The following is a 19,615-nucleotide window of genomic DNA, read 5'->3' as shown; positions in this document are numbered from 1 at the left end:
AGTAGCTTGAAGAGACTTAATGGGTGGGAGAACAAGGAAGAAAGTAAAGGGTGTGGCGGTCTATTAAAGACAACCATGGCAGTTTTGGGAAGGGGGCATTTTACACAAGGAAATAAACGGGATAGCAATTACATCAACAATCAATATTCCTCGTGCTCGATCTCTTTTTCTCTCTCTATCTATCTACATGTATCTATATGTAGAGAGAGGTAGAGAGAAAAAGAGAGAGAGAGAGAGAGAGAGAGAGAGAGAGAGAGAGAGAGAGAGAGAGATCTAGCACGATGAATATTGATTGTACTTGACAATGTGTTGAAAGGTACCATACTTGGCCGTTTACTCATAGTCTTTTCTCTCTTCTTTTTCTAGAATTTGTTTCACTTTTCTTTTCATCAGCGGAACTCGTTAAGACAGTCGTTTCCGTTGCCAAACGGAACGTCTGAGCCAAGTAAGAGCAAACCCAAGTCCGACGCTACGTCAGCACGCATTTCACGTGCACCCGGTAAACCGTAGCCTCTACCAGGCTCCACAGGTCGCTGAAAAAATAGTAAAAATTGGCCATATAGACAGATAACATGCCAGAGGAGTTACAGTTTGCGACCTCTAGATGGTTGGCATATTGGACCCTCTCTCCGTAGCTGACCCCCTTAGCATACTTTTCACTCTATTTGGCCAATTTCTACTATTTTTCCAGCCATCCGCGGGACCTGGTACAGGCTAGGTAAACCGCAGCACGGTCACAGTCACTGACTAAATATAGCCTCCCGCCGCGTTCGGCCGGACGACTCGGCCATAATGCACAACACCCGGCGGCGAATTACTGGCATTTTCATCGTCTGATCTCTTCCTGCATGAGACGTGCCAGCGATTCCTTCCCGCATACCGCCATACTCCTGCACTTTACGGCGGATTAAACGGTCTCTTCTCCTCCAAAATATTATCATTGTAACCGAATTCCGCAGCCCGGAGTTACCGTGGCACGCTACGACGCTCAGGTCTGAACTCCAGGGTGGGTAGCGGGTCCAACACCGCGTAAGGCTCGCCAAGGGACGGGTAGAACACATGTACGGTGTCAGGGTGGCCCTGGCCCCTCTCCTAACAAGATAACGCCCCCAACGTTGTCTCATACTTGGAGGTCCGAACCCTCTATCAGGTCTATAATAGACCCTCTCGGACCGTTTAGATAGTAGAAATGGACCAAAATAGGGTTAGCTGTCGGCCAGTGGTACTAGCACGTCAGAGAAGGTTCACTGACCAATTAATTCATTCACTAATTTTGGCCACTAAGTTCAGTTCTGGTATTTAAACGGCCCAAGGGTGTAGACTGCCATCCATCCCTCAACACTCCTCGTTCCTTTCCGAAGGTTGGCGTGAGTCTCGAGTTGTAGTTTATGTTTTCGCCTTGAAGACACCCTCCAAGACATCTGTAGTTGTGAAGTTGATTAACGAGGGACAAAGCCTTCCCTACCCGGTTGGCATAGCCTCCTCGCCGGGTGACGTGCCTCGCTGACACGTCGGCAAACTTCGTTTACAAAAAATAGCCATATAAGGAAAGTTTCGGAAGGTTTGCCCCAGGTCTCCCGGGCGACAGGAAGATTCCAGAAGGATTCCTGCCTACGTCACGTGTTTACAGGGGGATCTCCCAACCCGAGTCTGGCGTGACGTCGCAGGCAGGGAAAACAAGACGGGCTGGCCTATAAATACGGTCTGCGGTCGGGCAGATCTCAGAACCAATCTGCGGGTACCCACAAGCGTGTCTCACTACAGGAGAGGTGCTCAACTAGTCTGCGAGAACCCGCGCGCTGCTTAGTAGCTCCGGAGATCTCAAGCCTTCGTCTGTTCACCGACACTTAAACGAGTTCTTACGTCTTGTGCAGCGTCTTTAAGAACATGATGAAGGTCATACAGAGTTCCGTGGTGGCGGTGGCCGTGTTCCTCACGTGTTTGGTGAGTCATAAGCCCTAAATATTTCCTTAAAGTTTTTCTTCAGACCTAGATCTAGATATGATATTTGTGCATTCAGGGTTTGTGGACAGTGATTGCATTGTCGACGACAGCGCACATGAAGCAAAGAAAAGAACTGTTCTTATGTATGTGTATCATGTGGTAGGGCTAGACAGCCAGGACGTGGCACAACAGAGACGGCAGTGTTTCGTCATTTCAGAAGTAGGGCGAGGGTACGCCCACGGCGCTACGTACACAAAGAACGAGACGTTATGTTATTCCATGTGTGGGTGTGTGGAACAAGTTGAAGCTGAAAGTCACGTTCAATTCTAAAACATAAAACGTACATGTAACGCTATAGATTTAGATTTTTGCTTTTGAGAAATGATACTCGAGCTTATGCCCTGGCCCTGTCATGTTCACACCTTGTTGCATGGGCAGCAATGTCTGTTCCGAATCTGCATTAAAATCTGGCGACCGGTCAACTTCACGGCGGGGTTGTATTCCGTCGTGATGTTTTTGGCCGTCGTTCGAACCACTTTGGGCCGATATAGGATCTAGTTATCAGTTATGTCACGAAAAGCGCGACCCTCTGATAAAAGAACGCCTGTTGTACGTCTCGATGCCTGTTGCCGACATGTTTTATGGATAAACGAGTTCGTTGACCTCAAAGTGCCAAGTTTTTAACAGTGAAGCGACTGTAGTCACTGTATCCTTGTAAAGTGGGTCGTTCTAGTCTAGTTCAGGCAGATATGTGGAGGGCCGACTATCTGGAAAACGCAGAAGACACAAAACGCAATCCTTTTGTTCGGCGGAATCTTAGATCTAAGAATCGAGCTTCCACTGTACTTCATGTGACGTGAATGTGTGCGTGTACAATGAAGCAATATTCATGCAACAAAAAGGAAGTGTATGTATAGTCCTGGTTGTAACTTTAGATAGCTCCCCTGTAAAGAAAGTAGGTTCAGATACATTTCACCTATTTTCAAATATGGTTAAATGAAAACAAGTCTGTTGGCTTGCCTGTCAGGTCAGACTTATGCTTCGGCTACTAGAAAACATGAACATATTAATGTATAAAGTGTTGGTTGTAACTTTAGATAGCTTTCTGTCCACACCAAAATAGCTCCCTTGCAAAGAAAGTAGGATCGAATTCGCTCAAAGTTATAGCTTGTCAAATATGGCTAGAGAAAAAGAGTCTGACAGACATATGTTTCGTATCCATTTACTACAAAACATGAACACGATAATGGTCCGTAGAGTGCAGGATGCTATATAGTTGCTCTCCAGCAAAGAAAGAAGTAGGTTCAAATGCATCTTAAGCTTCAAATATGGCTAGATGAAAACTGCCAGGTCCATTGGCATGCCTGTTAGAGATATGCTTCGGCTCCATTTGCAACAAAACATGAACACGGTAATGTATGTAAAGTCTTGGTTGTAATTTTCGGTTCAAGTGAACATAGCTCCCCTGCAACGACAGTGGGTTCACTTTTAACATGTCAAAAATGGCTAAATAAAAACAGGGCTGTTGGCTTGCCTGTCAAACATATGCCTCGGCTCTGTCTACTACAAAACATGAACACGGTAATGGTCTGCGGAGAGCAGGATTTCACAACATGTAGCACCATGACACCCAACCCGACTCCGCGACCCGGGATCGTCGCCAAGTGACGGGGCTCTGCCAAGCCGTGCTATCGGCGCCAGGTCTCCCTCCGCCCGCCGTGTTTACCGGAAGGGGAGAGACATTGTCAGCATAATTGGGACGGCTGGTCGTACCTGGCAGCCATGCAGGTCACAGCTGAACGCAGGGTGGGAAATAGCCTCGCAGCAGGTCTCTATGGCCACGGACTACAACTGAGCGCAGAGGTGGCAAGTAGCCTTGTACTGAGCCTGTAGGGCCACGGACTACAACTGAGCGCAGAGGTGGCAAGTAGCCTTGTACTGAGCCTGTAGGGCCACGGACTACAACTGAGCGCAGGGGTGGGAAATAGCCTCGTAGTGGGCATCTAGAAGCAAGGACTATAGATGAGCACAGAGGTGGCAAATACATGTAGCTTACAAAAAGACTCTTAGAGCTTCAAACTACTGCAGTGAGAACAGCCTGGTTGCTAGACCTCGCACATGTAGCAGACGTCTAGGGTTACAGACCATATCAAAATATCCTTTACAACAGGTCATTTCGTGCGTTCGGTGTCATAGTGTGTTTGTTCGTGATTTTTTTGGTATGTGGGGCTGCCTCGGTGACATGAAGGACGCGTTTTATTTTCGACCCCTAGCTGCTTTACTTTCTAACTGCAGCGGTTGGCATCTTTGGTTTTCCTATCATTTCAATATGGAGGAAAAATAATACGGTCGTAATCCCCTATAAAACAGTACAGGAAATGGGTAACATCAAGACACTACTCAGAGCCTACAATGTAGACCAGGAGGCAAACACGCCCTCGGGGTCGTCTGAACTTGGAGACGGTCCATATGGACCATACCATCCCTGTACAGGGGAGGGGGCGCCGCCTGCTGACATACCTGGTTCAGAGTAACATTCCTGCGGCCCCCTGTGTGGTGTACAGTGTGTCTCGCTATGTTAATGGCTCTCTACGATTGAAACTGTACATTCCACATAAAGGAGTCATTGTACTGGGGAAAGCGAGATGGCATGTTATATAGACTGGCATTCGTTGTAGGCACAAATGTTTTTAAAAGAGTTTAGTTTTGTTAATTTTTTTTTGTTATCGTTGAAAGTAGTGATTAATGGAAAATATCTACCCGAAATTATTCTTGATCAGCTTAAAGTCAGTAACCGTACTGTTTCCCTGACATAGTTCCAAAGTTGACCAGACAAACGACAGTATGTAATATAGTAGGCCAGTCAGCTGCGGTTGCGTAACGTTACAGACCGCCCAGACAGGCTGCCCCAACCCTGACCGGCAACAGCCCGAGGGTGTGTCTTTCTATCGTCTTCTCCAACATAACGGCCACGTGTGAGAACAACAAGTTTCTGTGTCATGTACTCGAGACTCTGCTACAAGACTGTTATCTAAACAACATTGTCTAGCCCTCGTTTGACTGTTTATTGGCAAAATACTTCTCAACAGAGTTTTACCAAGAACAAATACAGACCACGTTTTATTTCTGATAGAACAACGAATGGTTAGTATTTTGAGGAAGTCGAAATTTGTAAAACGACTACATTACAATCAATGGAAACTTTGTCTAAGAAAGATGCTCGCTGAGAGGCGTTATTTGACATAGACCAACTCTCTGACTAAGTGTTTCTATTTTTTATTAAGATCCCGGAAGAGTTCTTGTTACTTGTCGTTTGTTTCGGAGTCCAGACATCCTGCCTGCCCAGTCTCCGTTGTACGCCCCACATGTCGGTGTGTGTCTACCCGTGTGTACACATCACAACATCCGGGCACAACCGTGCTAGCGGCACAGTCCCGGGTGTTTACTCCAAGCGAAACGAGTAGGCGGCCGGCCGATGTGCTAAAAACAAAGTTTTCATTGAGACTTACCGTCGCTGGGAGGGATCCTTACGTAATTTGTTTTGGACCGCGATCAGTTGAGTTTAAAACTTTGGCGCGGTTCGAATTCTCTCCATGGCAGTGGGAGATATCTGACGCGAATTGAATCGAAGCCAGATCCCCACGAAACCCAAAACAAATTATCAAAACATAGTTGTCTGTTTGAGCAAGTGGAAAGGATTAAGATAGAAGCCGTGATTTTCCACTGACCGGCATGTTTGTTTGCCAATTATTTTCTAATGCCTTTCACATTGAGGAAAAGAAATGCAATGTTGCCAAAGCTAAAACATACCGAAATGCATGTAGTTCAAAGCTAAACTGAAGCGCGTACAAGACTCGAGTAGAGACACAGTTAAAGAAACATGATAAAGTTTATCTTTACTGATCTGTACATCTGTGTGTTATCATCACTTTTGTTAACGCCGTCTAACTGAAGTCTCATCGAATTTTCGGTTGTCCGCAGCGCATCCGCACTGAAACCTAAATCATGTTCTAATGACTAAGTACATAGAACACGTGATCTGACGAACACATGACGTCAGCATTTGGTCAAAGGTAACAGGAAGCCTATACCGCCCCCCTTCCATGCATTTCTTATCATCGTGAAAACAAGTATTAACCATAAACGTTCCCATTTCCAGGTCCATGCCCTACCTGAGGGAAAGGGCGAATGTGACGGCAAGTGCGCATGTCCAGCCCAGCCGGTCACGTGCCTTCCAGGCGTGCGCCTATTGGAGGACAGGTGCGGGTGCCGGTGTAAGGTGTGCGCGAGTCTGCTGGGTGAGGAGTGTTCGGAGATGGCGCCGTGTGACGACACCGTCGGGCTGTACTGCGACTACAGCTCGGATAAACCCACAGGAATATGTAAAGGTGAGCAATGTTCTACAGAAAAAGAGAGGAAACTGCATCGTAACGCAAGGGATGTCACCTAAAAACTGAGAACAATTATATTTTTGGTAGTTACCTAACACTAACGTGTAGCTTATCTTTCTAAACAGCTAGTTTGGTTCGTCTGAGCTGTTATTATGCTTATTCAAAATCTATATGACATCACCTTTAAACCGACGTTACACACAACAATTGTAACAAACTAAAGTGTCACCATGCTCGTGCACCTATTCCAATGACTCACAAGTTGCTGCAGGCGTCATTTGCATTTAGCATTGCATCATCATTTTTTGTGCACGTTTTTAAATGACGCACGTTTTTCCTACAGCGACGTTCCAGGCGCCGTGCGTGTTCAAGGGGAAGGTGTACCAGAGCGGCGAGGCGTCTTGTGCGTTTAGTGTCATCAGTTTTTGTGCACGTTTTTAAATGACGCACGTTTTTCCTACAGCGACGTTCCAGGCGCCGTGCGTGTTCAAGGGGAAGGTGTACCATCATCAGTTTTTGTGCACGTTTTTAAATGACACACGTTTTTCCTACAGCGACGTTCCAGGCGCCGTGCGTGTTCAAGGGGAAGGTGTACCAGAGCGGCGAGGCGTCTTGTGCGTTTAGTGTCATCAGTTTTTGTGCACGTTTTTAAATGACGCACGTTTTTCCTACAGCGACGTTCCAGGCGCCGTGCGTGTTCAAGGGGAAGGTGTACCATCATCAGTTTTTGTGCACGTTTTTAAATGACACACGTTTTTCCTACAGCGACGTTCCAGGCGCCGTGTGTGTTCAAGGGGAAGGTGTACCATCATCAGTTTTTGTGCACGTTTTTAAATGACACACGTTTTTCCTACAGCGACGTTCCAGGCGCCGTGTGTGTTCAAGGGGAAGGTGTACCATCGTCAGTTTGTGTGCACGTTTTTAAATGACGCACGTTTGTGTTACAGCGACGTTCCAGGCGCCGTGCGTGTTCAAGGGGAAGGTGTACCATCATCATTTTGTGTGCACGTTTTTAAATGACGCACGTTTGTGTTACAGCGACGTTCCAGGCGCCGTGCGTGTTCAAGGGGAAGGTGTACCATCATCAGTTTTTGTGCACGTTTTTAAATGACGCACGTTTTTCCTACAGCGACGTTCCAGGCGCCGTGCGTGTTCAAGGGGAAGGTGTACCATCATCAGTTTTTGTGCACGTTTTTAAATGACGCACGTTTTTCCTACAGCGACGTTCCAGGCGCCGTGCGTGTTCAAGGGGAAGGTGTACCATCATCAGTTTTTGTGCACGTTTTTAAATGACACACGTTTTTCCTACAGCGACGTTCCAGGCGCCGTGTGTGTTCAAGGGGAAGGTGTACCATCATCAGTTTTTGTGCACGTTTTTAAATGACACACGTTTTTCCTACAGCGACGTTCCAGGCGCCGTGTGTGTTCAAGGGGAAGGTGTACCATCATCATTTTGTGTGCACGTTTTTAAATGACGCACGTTTGTGTTACAGCGACGTTCCAGGCGCCGTGCGTGTTCAAGGGGAAGGTGTACCATCATCATTTTGTGTGCACGTTTTTAAATGACGCACGTTTGTGTTACAGCGACGTTCCAGGCGCCGTGCGTGTTCAAGGGGAAGGTGTACCATCATCAGTTTTTGTGCACGTTTTTTAATGACGCACGTTTTTCCTACAGCGACGTTCCAGGCGCCGTGCGTGTTCAAGGGGAAGGTGTACCATCATCAGTTTTTGTGCACGTTTTTAAATGACGCACGTTTTTCCTACAGCGACGTTCCAGGCGCCGTGTGTGTTCAAGGGGAAGGTGTACCAGAGCGGCGAGACGTTCGAGCTGAGCTGCCGGGAGACGTGCGTCTGTCAGAACGGCGCCGTGGGCTGCACGCCGCTCTGTCCACAGGTGGGGTCATAGTCAATGATTTAGCTTGAAGCATTAAAAAATCATTTCGAAAGTATAATTGAGCATACTTGAGGTAAATCATAGGCAAACAAGTGAAAACGGCCTGCGACCGATATTTTGGCAACACCTGTTGGGACAAAGTGCAGTACAAATCTCCAAGTATCTTTCATCCATTGGTGTAGTCACGTGTCTCTAAATTTAAACTTTAAGAGAAATGACTTTGTCATTTTGACGAAGGCCATAGCTATGATCAAACATTGAGTTAGTCATAAATTTGTGCTTTTGGATGAAGCATTTTCACATTGATCATCAATCCGACTGTAATACATATAAAAAACGCACCCATTCTTTTATCAGATTTGGATACGTGAAGAAATAGTGCTGTTAAAATAACGGGACGACGGTTGACTGAATGCTTTATTCTCGTTTCCAGGAGGTGAGAATGCCTTCTGACGACTGCCCGTTCCCCCGACTGGAGAAGGTGCCGGGGAAGTGCTGTAAGCAGTGGATGTGCGACGCCAAACCCAAGGAGCTCAGCGCCAAGGGACCCATGCCCATGATCGCAGGGAAGTTGGACAGCAAGCCAGAAAGTAAGTAGATCAGCAATTATTCAATTTTATGAGGGATTGTGATTTTTATTTCATTTTCTGAGTTGTTAAATGAATTATTGAAAATTGGGTTGAATCCAGGACAAGATTGCCAACCTGTTGAGAGTGACATCTGCGATGATGGTTTGTTAAACTTTGACATATTTGCAGGGGTTAATCGAAAATTGCGTTTAAAAATTCTAAGTTCCCTGGAAACTTTTAGGTTTAACCGTTCAACATGGCGGACAATGTATACGTCATAGATACGTGTCACGGGGGTATAGCACCCTGTAGAATGTCAATCTGAAGGCCTCTCATTTCTTTCCTACAACGTCGCACGTTTTTAATCGTCCTTCTGTAACAATACCGTCTCACTTGGATATTTCAGGAGAACAGGACACGAAGCAGGAGAAGAGTCCGTACTATCAGATGGACAGCTACCTAGGTCTCATCCCTAGCCATGGAGGTGAGAGGTCATCACCATAGTTACAAACAGAGCAGGGCAGGTTGTGGATGGATATATGACACGTCATTGTAAGTGTTTGGATGAAAAACGTCGGACATTGAAACATTGAGAAAATCTCAATCAAAATCGTATTCATGACAAACTGTATTTCGAAATTCAACCAAATACAGGTTGGAAACAATCCCTCTACCACCAGCCCTGATCTGTACTTAACCACACACTATATTGCTTCTGCATCAGCTGGATTGTATCACCTCTCAGATAAGACCTTGCATGAAACTTACAATGTACTCTCCAAGTGCCAAAGCCCGCTATTTTTCCGTACATGGCGAGTCCCGCGTCCCTGCCTAAATCACGGCGGTTCAACTTGCCCTTGTTGTTCCAACAACGGTGTCTATTGCGGGGAACACGTTATCCGTAGCACGTACACCGAAATATTCGCCTAATTTGTAACATATTGTAAGTACACAGGATCCACTTTAAGACGTCAGTAACATTTTCGCGTGCACGGTTCGGATCAGGACGGTTCAACCTCCCTGTGCTCCAGTACGCGTTACATAAGAGGCTGACGCACCTAACACCCACGTACGCACCCTCCCGGAGTGGTCTTCAAAGACCAGGAAATTGCCTATTGAGTAAGAATCCGTCTTCTAAGTTTCCTTCTGGCGTAAGAGCCGAGGAGGTCTCGTTAAGGGCCTCACGCCAACTGATCCGTCTTGCTTAGTAACCCTTTAACACAATGACCCCTGCCCGATCCGGGCTCCTGTCCCGTCCGGGTGATATATACACGCGTTAGTCGGGGGGCAATCGGGTTATGTCGGCATTCGCTCGCAGCTGGAGTTCTGGATTGTGGGGAAAAAGATTTTGCTAGCGACGTATCCTTCCAGATTACAGAAAAATGACAAATCATGGGACGTAACTTGAAGCAGCACGTTTTGTAAAGCTGATAAAATATCATTACAACTGTAAACTTGAGGCCTACTATCTCTAGCTAAAAGCGGAATATCAGTAGGCTACAGACGAAGACATTTCCTCATTTCTGTCCAGTCAGTCTAACAGACCGGCCGTGTTAAGTGGATCTTAAACAGTTCAGGTTCTTGGATGCCACGTCGTTTCCTGTAATCTTGGAATAGCTCTCACAAATCGTTATCGAGTTCGCGACCTCGGTGACAGCTTCTTTTACTAGTTTTTTACGACCAGGTGGTCAACCGTTGCTTACTGGGCACTGAACAGACCAGCCCTTTTTAGACACAAGCAGTTATAGGATCCTCCCGTAATTGTGCAATTTTTAGAATTTTGCTCCAAGAAAGTAGACATCATCGGTGACTATTTCTATGTGCATGGGACTTACCTCATAGACGAAAGTAACTTGTAACCATTGTTTCTAAACAACTCTGAGATAAAACAGGAAGCAACACCAAATGACACTCTCCTCACAATGTACGAAAAATCACGACTCGCACTTTAAGTCTGAACCGATTTGTGATACATGTATTGGTGTGGTTGAACACGTCTTATTGACGTTTAGCAGAGAAATGTCGAAAAATGGGGTAGCGTGCCAAGCGACGTCCTCCCGCGGTGAGAGTCAATATTTAACGTCTCTCCTGAGGTCAGGATGAGTCTAAGAGTCGTGTCTTCCCGTCAGACAGTCGCCTGGCGTCGGCACGCTCGGTCCACACCGAACTGACAGGTCTTGTGCGAACAATATGTCATGTTACATAACCTCAACAATGGCTACATCCTCGGCTCTCAGGTTACCTTGCTCCTAGGTTAGGTAACACGTTGGGCTTATGTCTTTCACTCAAGCAGTCGCCATGCCTCGGCACGTCAGGGCAGCACAGGGTTTCAATGTCTAGATAGAACAACTTCTAGGGCCCTCCTTTTTATAAAATATGTTGAGAACATATCGGTATTAAAGTAGCCTTAAAGTTTTCTGAACTAATTTCCACCTACTTGTATATAATGTCGACAAGAAATACTTATGATACATCATATTTCAAGTCCAGAAGTATCATCTATTGAAACAAGAACTGGGATCGTCTTCTTGTGTCGACGAAAAGGGATTTCAATATATTTCAGTCACAGTAGTATCATATTCTACAGTAGGGGTTGGGCTGTAAGGTACATTCAGGACCTCAGACGGCCCATTTACTTCACCTTAAATGCCTTCCTTAGTACGATGTTGAAAATCTACAGATGTTGAAACCCACGATCAGCGGAAATTCTTCATCTGCGGCAGTAAAACCGATCCTGGCAGTTCACATCACCTTAGATGCCTTCCTTGGTAACATGTTGAGAATCTACAGATGTTGAAGCCCTCGATCAGCGGAACTTATTCATCTGCGGCAGTAAAACCGATCCTGGCAGTTCACATCACCCTAGATGCCTTCCTTGGTAACATGTTGAGAATCTACAGATGTTGAAGCCCTCGATCAGCGGAACTTATTCATCTGCAGCAGTAAAGCCGATCCTGACAGTTCCCAGGTCCAGGGCCACGCGTGCCGGCCATCGCTCAGCGACCGGTTTAACGGCCAGAGTGGTTAAAGCTTTCAGGGCCATTACCGGTGTGTGAACCGGTGCACACATCTGGCGCTGCAGGTGTGGCACATTCTTGGTCTTTTGTTACTTAGAAACGTGGAGAAACATTGCAGCCCTGGCCCACTGACCGGCGGTGCCCAAAATCTCATAGTAAGTTGTTGTCGTCTTAATATACGGAAAAATTACACGGGTCGGGATAGTTGTTCTTCTGTGTAGCTTTGTCAGACGGACAAAACCCAAACACCGTACGCGTTTGAAAATTTTCCCATGATGAATTGAGTTAGAGATGTAAAGGGTTATTCTGGACATGACAGGCTGCGGTCTGTAACTACTACAACAACAACATCGTTAAAATATTGAACGAACACGTTAGGCGTGGAAGTTGAAAATTTTCTTGTTATGTTTCAAGTCAGAAAGACCTTGGCATTGCAGACGGCCATATGATACGAGCTTAACAGGCGAAATCGATATGGATTCTGTTTATACATAACCAAAAAAGTCACTGTACCTTATATACGAGGTTAATTTTGTTGATTTTACGTTCAGCGTTCATGGGTTAGCTTTATCTAGTACTTTGTAGCATAATTTGAGTTATTGAAGTCTAACGCTTCCCAGATGAAGTTGACTTCTTTTCTTGGACACTGATAAAAGACTGGAAAGAATTGCCGAAGATGTGATGATTTTGGCACCTGACACCTGCCTGAAGATCAGTCCCTATGACGTACATGGATTTAGTAGATCGTATTTAATTGGAGGAGGATTTTCTACTCCAAACAGTCGCGAGTTTGGATCAGTACAACACCAAACGTGAAGTTTACAAGAAGATTGTCCTGCCTTGGAGACGGATTAGAGGGTGACGATCTTGACATACCGTGGGACATAGTAGCACATTCCTGTCATGGTCCCGGGAACGCGTTTAGTTTGAACTTCTCGTGCGAAGCCTGAGTGGCGTTCAAGTTTCTGCAATATTGAAACGAAGTGTGACTGCAGTTAATTTTTCCTAACTTAGCTTTGTCGTTGTGAGGTTGGTGCTTTATGTTTTTTGTGTGTGTGTATGTGTGTGTGTTCGAGGATGATCTAGCAGCTATTCTTTTGGAGTTTCAGTTTTGAGGTAGTCTGTCATTTTGAATGCATTTATAACAAATCTATGAATTTAGAATATACCCATGATTGGGTACGTATCATTGCTGTTATTCCCATAATACACACATGAGAACACGAGATACGAACCTCCCGTGACAAGCCGAACCTAAAGTTCACGTTTCTGCTTACATATTTTACAGCAGAGTCGGCCTAGTCTGTCATTGTGGCGCCAGGACTCTAGCCTCCATATCAGGCTCTGCCTTTTGTGTTTTTGTATCACAGTCGTTTCCTGATAACGTGAGTGCTACTGTGTTTTGATGGCTCCTGCTTTCTACATCATTTACCAGAGGCCGCATCAATCAGAGAACAATTGTAAACGGTCAACAATAAAGGAAAAATCAGATCGTCGGTCACGACGCTCACTGTTCAAAATACGAGGCTTTCCCGAATGTGTTGCATAGGAGTCGGCCTAGTGTGTCATTGTGGCGCCAGGACTCTAGCCTCCATACCAGGCTCTGTCTTTCGCGTTTTTGTTTCAATGTCGTTTCCTGATTACGCACTGTTTCAGAGTGCTACTGTGTTCTGATGGCTCTAACTGTCTACAGAATTTACCAAAAGCGGCAGCAACCAGAGATTATTGAATATAATCAACATTAAAGGGACAAATCAAACCTCAAGCCACCATGACTGCTCTGTAAAGTACGAGGCGTTCCCGCCTTCGCGTGGCACCGAACATTCCCGAGATGATCGGGGTGACTCGGAGTAAACTGGAGCTGATCCGCGAGTTTGTCATACCGACCGGGCTCGGTTATGGAAATAAAGAACTCCTCAGGCATGTGTTCTCATATAGAGTGTGCGTTTCGGCCTTGGAGAGCAGCCATGTAAAATTAGAAGGACCGCGATTTTAATCTAGGAAAGGCAGCTCTGGTAGATCTCAAGAGAAGGCTTATATTAGATCAGATTGAAGGGATAACGGTTTTGATTTGGGATGCTATGGAGAAAATACACCGGTATCAAACGAATCCCTGAAGTCATTTTAGTCTGCAACTGCACTCAATTACATTTGGAAGCCTTAGGACAGAAGTCAAGACGCCGTACCATAGAAGAAATCGACTGTTAGAAAATGGCTGTCAAAAAAAAGGCAACGTAACTCCTCCAACCTCTGCTTAGAGAGGATGTAGTCCACTGCTCTTGAACCACCGAATTGAATTCCATCTGACGCCCGCTCCACCTGCCAATAGCGTCAGCTGCATGCAAATAAGTACAGAGAACAGGTTGTGATCGGGCCTCCGAATTATATTGCATATCTAGTATTGCTAATCATTGCCCGTAAGTACGTTATGTATATAGAATTTTGCATTAACTGTTGTTCCCCGTCTCGTTTGTCCAGCGGAGTACCCAGAGCCCGTCGCCTGCCTCCTCCAGGCCACGTCATGGAGCCAGTGCTCGGTCACGTGCGGGATGGGCGTGTCCACGCGAGTGTCCAATCACAACCCGGAGTGCCGGATGCAGGTGGAGAAGCGCATCTGCCAGATGAGACCCTGCGACCTGCAGTACCTCAACCACGTCAAGGTAGGAACAAGCTATTCAAAATGTTAACAGAGACAAGTTACTAGAATATTCTTCAATCCGTGACTTAAAAGGTAGCAAAACACGCACCTCCAAATTTTCCATGTCTACTGTACATCTTGATCACGGTGTGACCTAGTCTCGCGAGAGGTCGAGACTTGTGTAGACCTTTCTGCCTCCCCCGCCTCCTCGCGGGAAGATTTGGTGAATTAAACGCTTAACAGAGACATCTTTTGTTCAGGGTGTTATATGAAGTATCATCACAGTCACCGTGTGGGTTGGTTCGATTAGGAAGAATAGACCTATAGATGAGCAAAATCACTTCATAATCACGAGTTTGCAAACCAAACTGTAGTGAAGACGCTCGACACTGCTGATACCTTGCTTTAATTTGTAATGCTCGAATTGTGCATTTGAGTATCTTCTATGTTTGATTTAGTTGACGTTGTCCGATTGTGTTTTGCTCCAGGAAGGTAAGAAGTGCCGCAGCACGATCCGCTCCATGGAGCCGAGCAAGATCACCTTCAGCTGGTACAACACGAGATGCACCACCGTCAAGGCGTACAAGTAAGTATTCTATTTATTTACTGTTTTAACAATCTCATTTCTTTGAATTACATTACTTATTCTATTGTCTAGGGCTACACAGTCATTCTCATGTCATTGACATGCTCTCAGACATACATGCAAGCTAACGAGGACTATATGATCTTAGAATGATTGAAATGGTCCCACTATTTCCAACACAAAGTTGATTCACCATGTGTTGGACCAGTTCTTGGGCTGTCTTTAGGTACTTAGGAAAATGAGCAGTGCTTTGAATGACACTGGAAGTTGATATCGTCCCCAGCCCCTATTCATCTTCTAACCCTTGCCCTCTACCCTTTGCCCTCAGGTGGAGATGGTGCGGCGGCTGTACCATCAGCGGACGTTGCTGCACGCCCTACAAGGTCAAAACCACCACCATGGACTTCATCTGCGAGGACAGAACCCCGATCAAACAGGACGTGGCCTGGATCCACTCTTGCACCTGCCACAGGAACTGTCCCTTAGCATAATGTGCATGATAACGGTCTGTATAGTGTCTGTAAGTGACGTCAGAACTGTAAATGTAAATTGCCGCCATCTTGGTCTATAGAATGTCTGTAAGTGACGTCACAACTGGAAATGTAAATCGCCGCCATCTTGGTTGGGTGAGATAGTGACTGGTCATTGTAAACGCACGGGCGATGGTTTCAGAACAAAGGATAGTCAGGTGCTCTCAAAGTAAGCGAAGGCGGGAGGAATACCGAAATGTTAGGAAATGTCTCTCATTGTGACTTTAGACCAACGTGGCTGGCGATAAATTACGTCATAGTCACGTGACTGTAAGCAGCCTATTGTAGGCAAGCGTTGTAGGCAGGACCTGCCACAACAGAATTGTGGCGGTCACAAAGCGGCGACCTCTGCCGGTGGTAGGATGTTCTGCAGAACTGATTACCGTGCAGTCAGAATAAGATTGGAAATCCGTTAAAACAATCCTTGATAGTATCTTGTTCATTCACGTACAAGTACAAGTAGAATTAGACGGTACAAAGTACAACGGTCAGAAACTTTAACTAGCTACTAGTTTGTAGAAGCGCTTTAGCAACGTTGAGAGTAAATAATTTGATGTACAGCGTTGGGTCGGGAGTTTATAGTCAATTGTTGAAGTATGTCGTCTGTAGCATTGTAACTGTACTGTATATATTGAACGGAAACTTGCTATTTTTGTAAGTCAAGTGATATCTCTATAATCTCTAGACGTTAAGCTTGTAACGCCGTAAAACGAAGAGTTTGTCTTACAATTCTATAAGATTAATATATGACTTAAAATACTTTGATGATTAAATATGAAACTTTTTTAGTGTAAGATTTGTACTTAGTGTTAATACTATATGTTTATGGAGTTACTTTTAAGTAAAGAAAACATTGCAGATCGCGGAACATACAAAAACATAGCTGTGTCGTTTGTAGTATAAAAACATGTTGTGCTGGATCGGCGACAGAAATGTTTCCCCGGAATGTGTGGGGTACAAACAGCTTGTTGGCGGCGACTTTAAGAAAATTCCAGGACTACATTTGTATATTGAACTTGTATATTGAACTTGGACATGTAATCTGCTGAAGAAAACAGACCCATATCACGTAGCACGCAGGTTGAGTAGAGTGATGACAGAGGGGCCAACTTTTGCCCCCTTCGTTCTCACAAAGTCAAGGACGTCTCTGCTCATGTGACAGTTGATATGATAGTTGCCAGATGGCAACGTGACCTCCAATGACCTTATGAGATGTACATGTTAGAGTGACACAGGGCTGTGTCAGTGTCTGTTAATAAAGTATGGAACTGTTCTTGGTTGAAAATGTTGTCTCTTTAACTCAGATGAATGGATAAATGGTTAGATGTGTGGTACAATCGCACAAGAGATGGATTGATTGATTGATTGATTGAATGAATGAATTAATGAATAGATGGATGAGTAAATGAATGAATAATATATTGGTGGATGAAGAAATAATAAATGGATGAAGAAATACATGAATGAAGACATGAATGGGTGGATATGGATGAAAAAGTAGATACTGAATTAGTTGTAAAAGCATATAGTTTCACTGACTACGTGCAGCTTTTAGTACCCACACAATGAAGATAAGGATAGAAAAAGGAAAAAAGTATGACCGATCGCGGAGCCTAAAAAGTTTGAAAAATACCATGGATACCAAAAGTGACCTGAATGATTGTGACGTATATCCTTTTCTTTTATACTACAATATTTTTACGCAGACAATCTAAAGGCATCACTTTTTCCGTATGTTCCTTATGTTGTCGTCTCCTTTTGTACAAACGCTACCACAGCTTGTAACAATCATTCACTAACCGGACTAACTCAGTTTTATGACATATGTTGGTTAGATTTCTTCATTTTGCCCTGGTGAACTTTGGACGTTCATCATTAGCTTAGACTGTTGTGTACGCGGGCCTTTCGGAACCTTAAGAAGGACAGATGTGTAACAGTTCGACCTCTCAAGCTCAGATCAAGATGGACTCAGTTTGTAATTCTCCCAAATCCCACAGGATGACTATTCCTTTGGAAGTTAGTGCACGATATTTTCAGCTCCTTTGAAGCTCCGACACGACGTTGGTTTTGTCCGGATAAGGAACCGTTCTCCTCAAGGTAGTTCTAAAGACAGCGTCTTCATGTCGCCAGTGGAAACCATCTTAAAGAGACGGCTAAATTCTAACCCGGTCCCTAGCACGCGTTTGGCTAAGTAGAAAAATGCCCCTTTGAAAATAAAACCCGTTACTTTGTCAGATCTTTGACTGGCTTGACGGCACTTTTAACAGGAGGAGCAAGAACCTCTTTATGCCTGATCTCAAATGCGTGTCGCCACTGGAAAATGACGTCTAGATTCTTCTAAGTGTGCGTACATTTAAAGGATTTTGCCTTTGAAATAAAGATTATCCAGTTTGAACCGCCTCAATGTAGACCTTAGACGCCACAGTTTACCTTATTGTAAAAGAGCTGCTCTCTTCCACAGACTAATCAATACAACACCGACCTTTCGATTTGCCCTAATATCTTAAAAGCACCTCCCTTCCCTAAAGAACGGGTTCCTTTACCACAGGTGAAGTGCAATCGTTACCGGCCAGACAATCACATCAGCCGAGCAATCGTTCGGCGTTGTCCCTAGACATGGTCGGTGCCAAACAGACTCATTGCCGCTGATGGAGATGTAGACCCCCTGATCTTCGCTCGGCCCAGTCATCAGAGAGGATTACAACAGGCCAAACGAAGACAATGGAGGAAATTAAAGGGGTCTTGTATCTGAAAACTTCTGACAGCATGATGAACAACCTCAGCAATCAGTAGGGACTGGCATTCTATGTAAAGTTTGAACATAGCTATGACACACTTTGGGGCCCTCACTTAGAACACGCCGCAGGAAAAGCAAAAGATGGGCGACCGAAGAAAAAATGGAGTTGGGACCGTAATGCTGATACACATGGAGACAGCTGGTAGAGATGTCCAAGGGCCACAAGGGGTGGAAGAATCTAGGCCGTGGCCTCTGCCCAAGGACGCGATGGGCAGGAGGTCCAAGAAAGTATAGATTAACTGCGACTGCTGCAGTTTGAAGCAATATCAACAGGTGGAGTAAAATCCTGAGCAAACTTCTTTCTCTGGAATGATGTCACACCCGACCATACTTTCAGAGCGACATGCAGAGTCCTGATGGTTGCATGATTATTCATTGAAACAATCATGGATACCGATTTGGGTATGAGAAAATAGAAAATGAAATTTATATTGCGTAATATTTTTTCTCCGATACTAATACTGTAGCAATTACCAGACGCAAGCCTTTGAGACAACAGTGCCGCCACAGTCGGATGGGTTCTGTCATGAACGATACATCATCGCAGGCCCTTCCCCGGTACTTGTGGGGATGATCCATGCGCCCTTTTTGCACATGTAACACACATTGGACAATACAATTGTTAACGGGGCCTAGGGGGATGCCGGAATCTTATAACGTTTCTTTAAAGGCCAGTTTATGCTTAAACCGTTTCCATATTTTTTTCGAGCAACCTTTTAATATGCATTGCGTCTATGTTCCTGCTAAAAGCTTCTACCTGGAGGTAGGTAACATGAATCTAAAAGAAAAAGACGCCAAATGTTTGCGTGCGTGTGTGTGTGTGTGTGTGTGTGTGTGTGTGTGTGTGTGTGTGTGTGTGTGTGTGTGTGTGTGTGTGTGTGTGTGTGTGCGCGCATGGGCCATCGAGCCTGAAGTAAATGATAAATAAGAGGCTAACTACAATATGATGACTGACATGTTCCTTGATTAAAACTCATATAAGCAATGTGATATCTTAAGCCCCTAATTAGCGAGGTTGCACGGAATATGCAGTCTGACAGTCCTGGTGATCCTATCCCACGTGTCGTGTCATGGCAAGATGGATGGGTTAATTGTAAAACTATTTGTTCCCTGTTATCCTCTCGCTGTGTTAAGTGTGTACAGCCCACCGGGAGTCACGGTTGAACAAACACGCTTTTGAAAGATCGAACTTAGATGTTAACCAGCAACTCGCAGCACACGTTCCTTAGGGAACAACCTTTAACAAGTG

General features: G+C 45.1%; 1 protein-coding gene across 3 annotated transcripts; it reads left to right on the top strand.

Annotated features, from left to right (window-relative positions):
* The first annotated feature begins 1,711 nt into the window (after window positions 1-1,711).
* LOC136441879 (CCN family member 2-like) lies at window positions 1,712-16,842 on the top strand. 3 transcript variants are annotated; one of them, XM_066438422.1, is made up of 9 exons: window positions 1,712-1,944; window positions 6,104-6,332; window positions 7,829-7,863; window positions 8,137-8,229; window positions 8,663-8,819; window positions 9,205-9,282; window positions 14,294-14,475; window positions 14,942-15,039; window positions 15,368-16,842. In XM_066438422.1, exons 1-9 carry the CDS (start codon window positions 1,888-1,890, stop codon window positions 15,528-15,530), a joined length of 1,092 nt encoding a protein of 363 aa, XP_066294519.1. In that variant the 5' UTR covers window positions 1,712-1,887; the 3' UTR covers window positions 15,531-16,842. The 3 variants fall into 3 exon arrangements, with proteins under 3 accessions (XP_066294519.1, XP_066294518.1, XP_066294517.1); XM_066438421.1 differs by lacking the exon at window positions 7,829-7,863 and adding an exon at window positions 6,679-6,713 and having other exon boundaries at window positions 1,713-1,944; XM_066438420.1 differs by lacking the exon at window positions 7,829-7,863 and having other exon boundaries at window positions 1,713-1,944; window positions 8,102-8,229.
* The last annotated feature ends 2,773 nt before the right edge of the window (window positions 16,843-19,615 follow it).

The sequence above is a fragment of the Branchiostoma lanceolatum genome, chromosome 9, assembly GCF_035083965.1.
Source record: "Branchiostoma lanceolatum isolate klBraLanc5 chromosome 9, klBraLanc5.hap2, whole genome shotgun sequence".
In the NCBI taxonomy this organism is placed as follows: domain Eukaryota; kingdom Metazoa; phylum Chordata; class Leptocardii; order Amphioxiformes; family Branchiostomatidae; genus Branchiostoma; species Branchiostoma lanceolatum.
The sequence above is the reverse complement of the archived record's forward strand: the minus strand, read 5'-3'. Positions and strand labels throughout refer to the sequence as shown.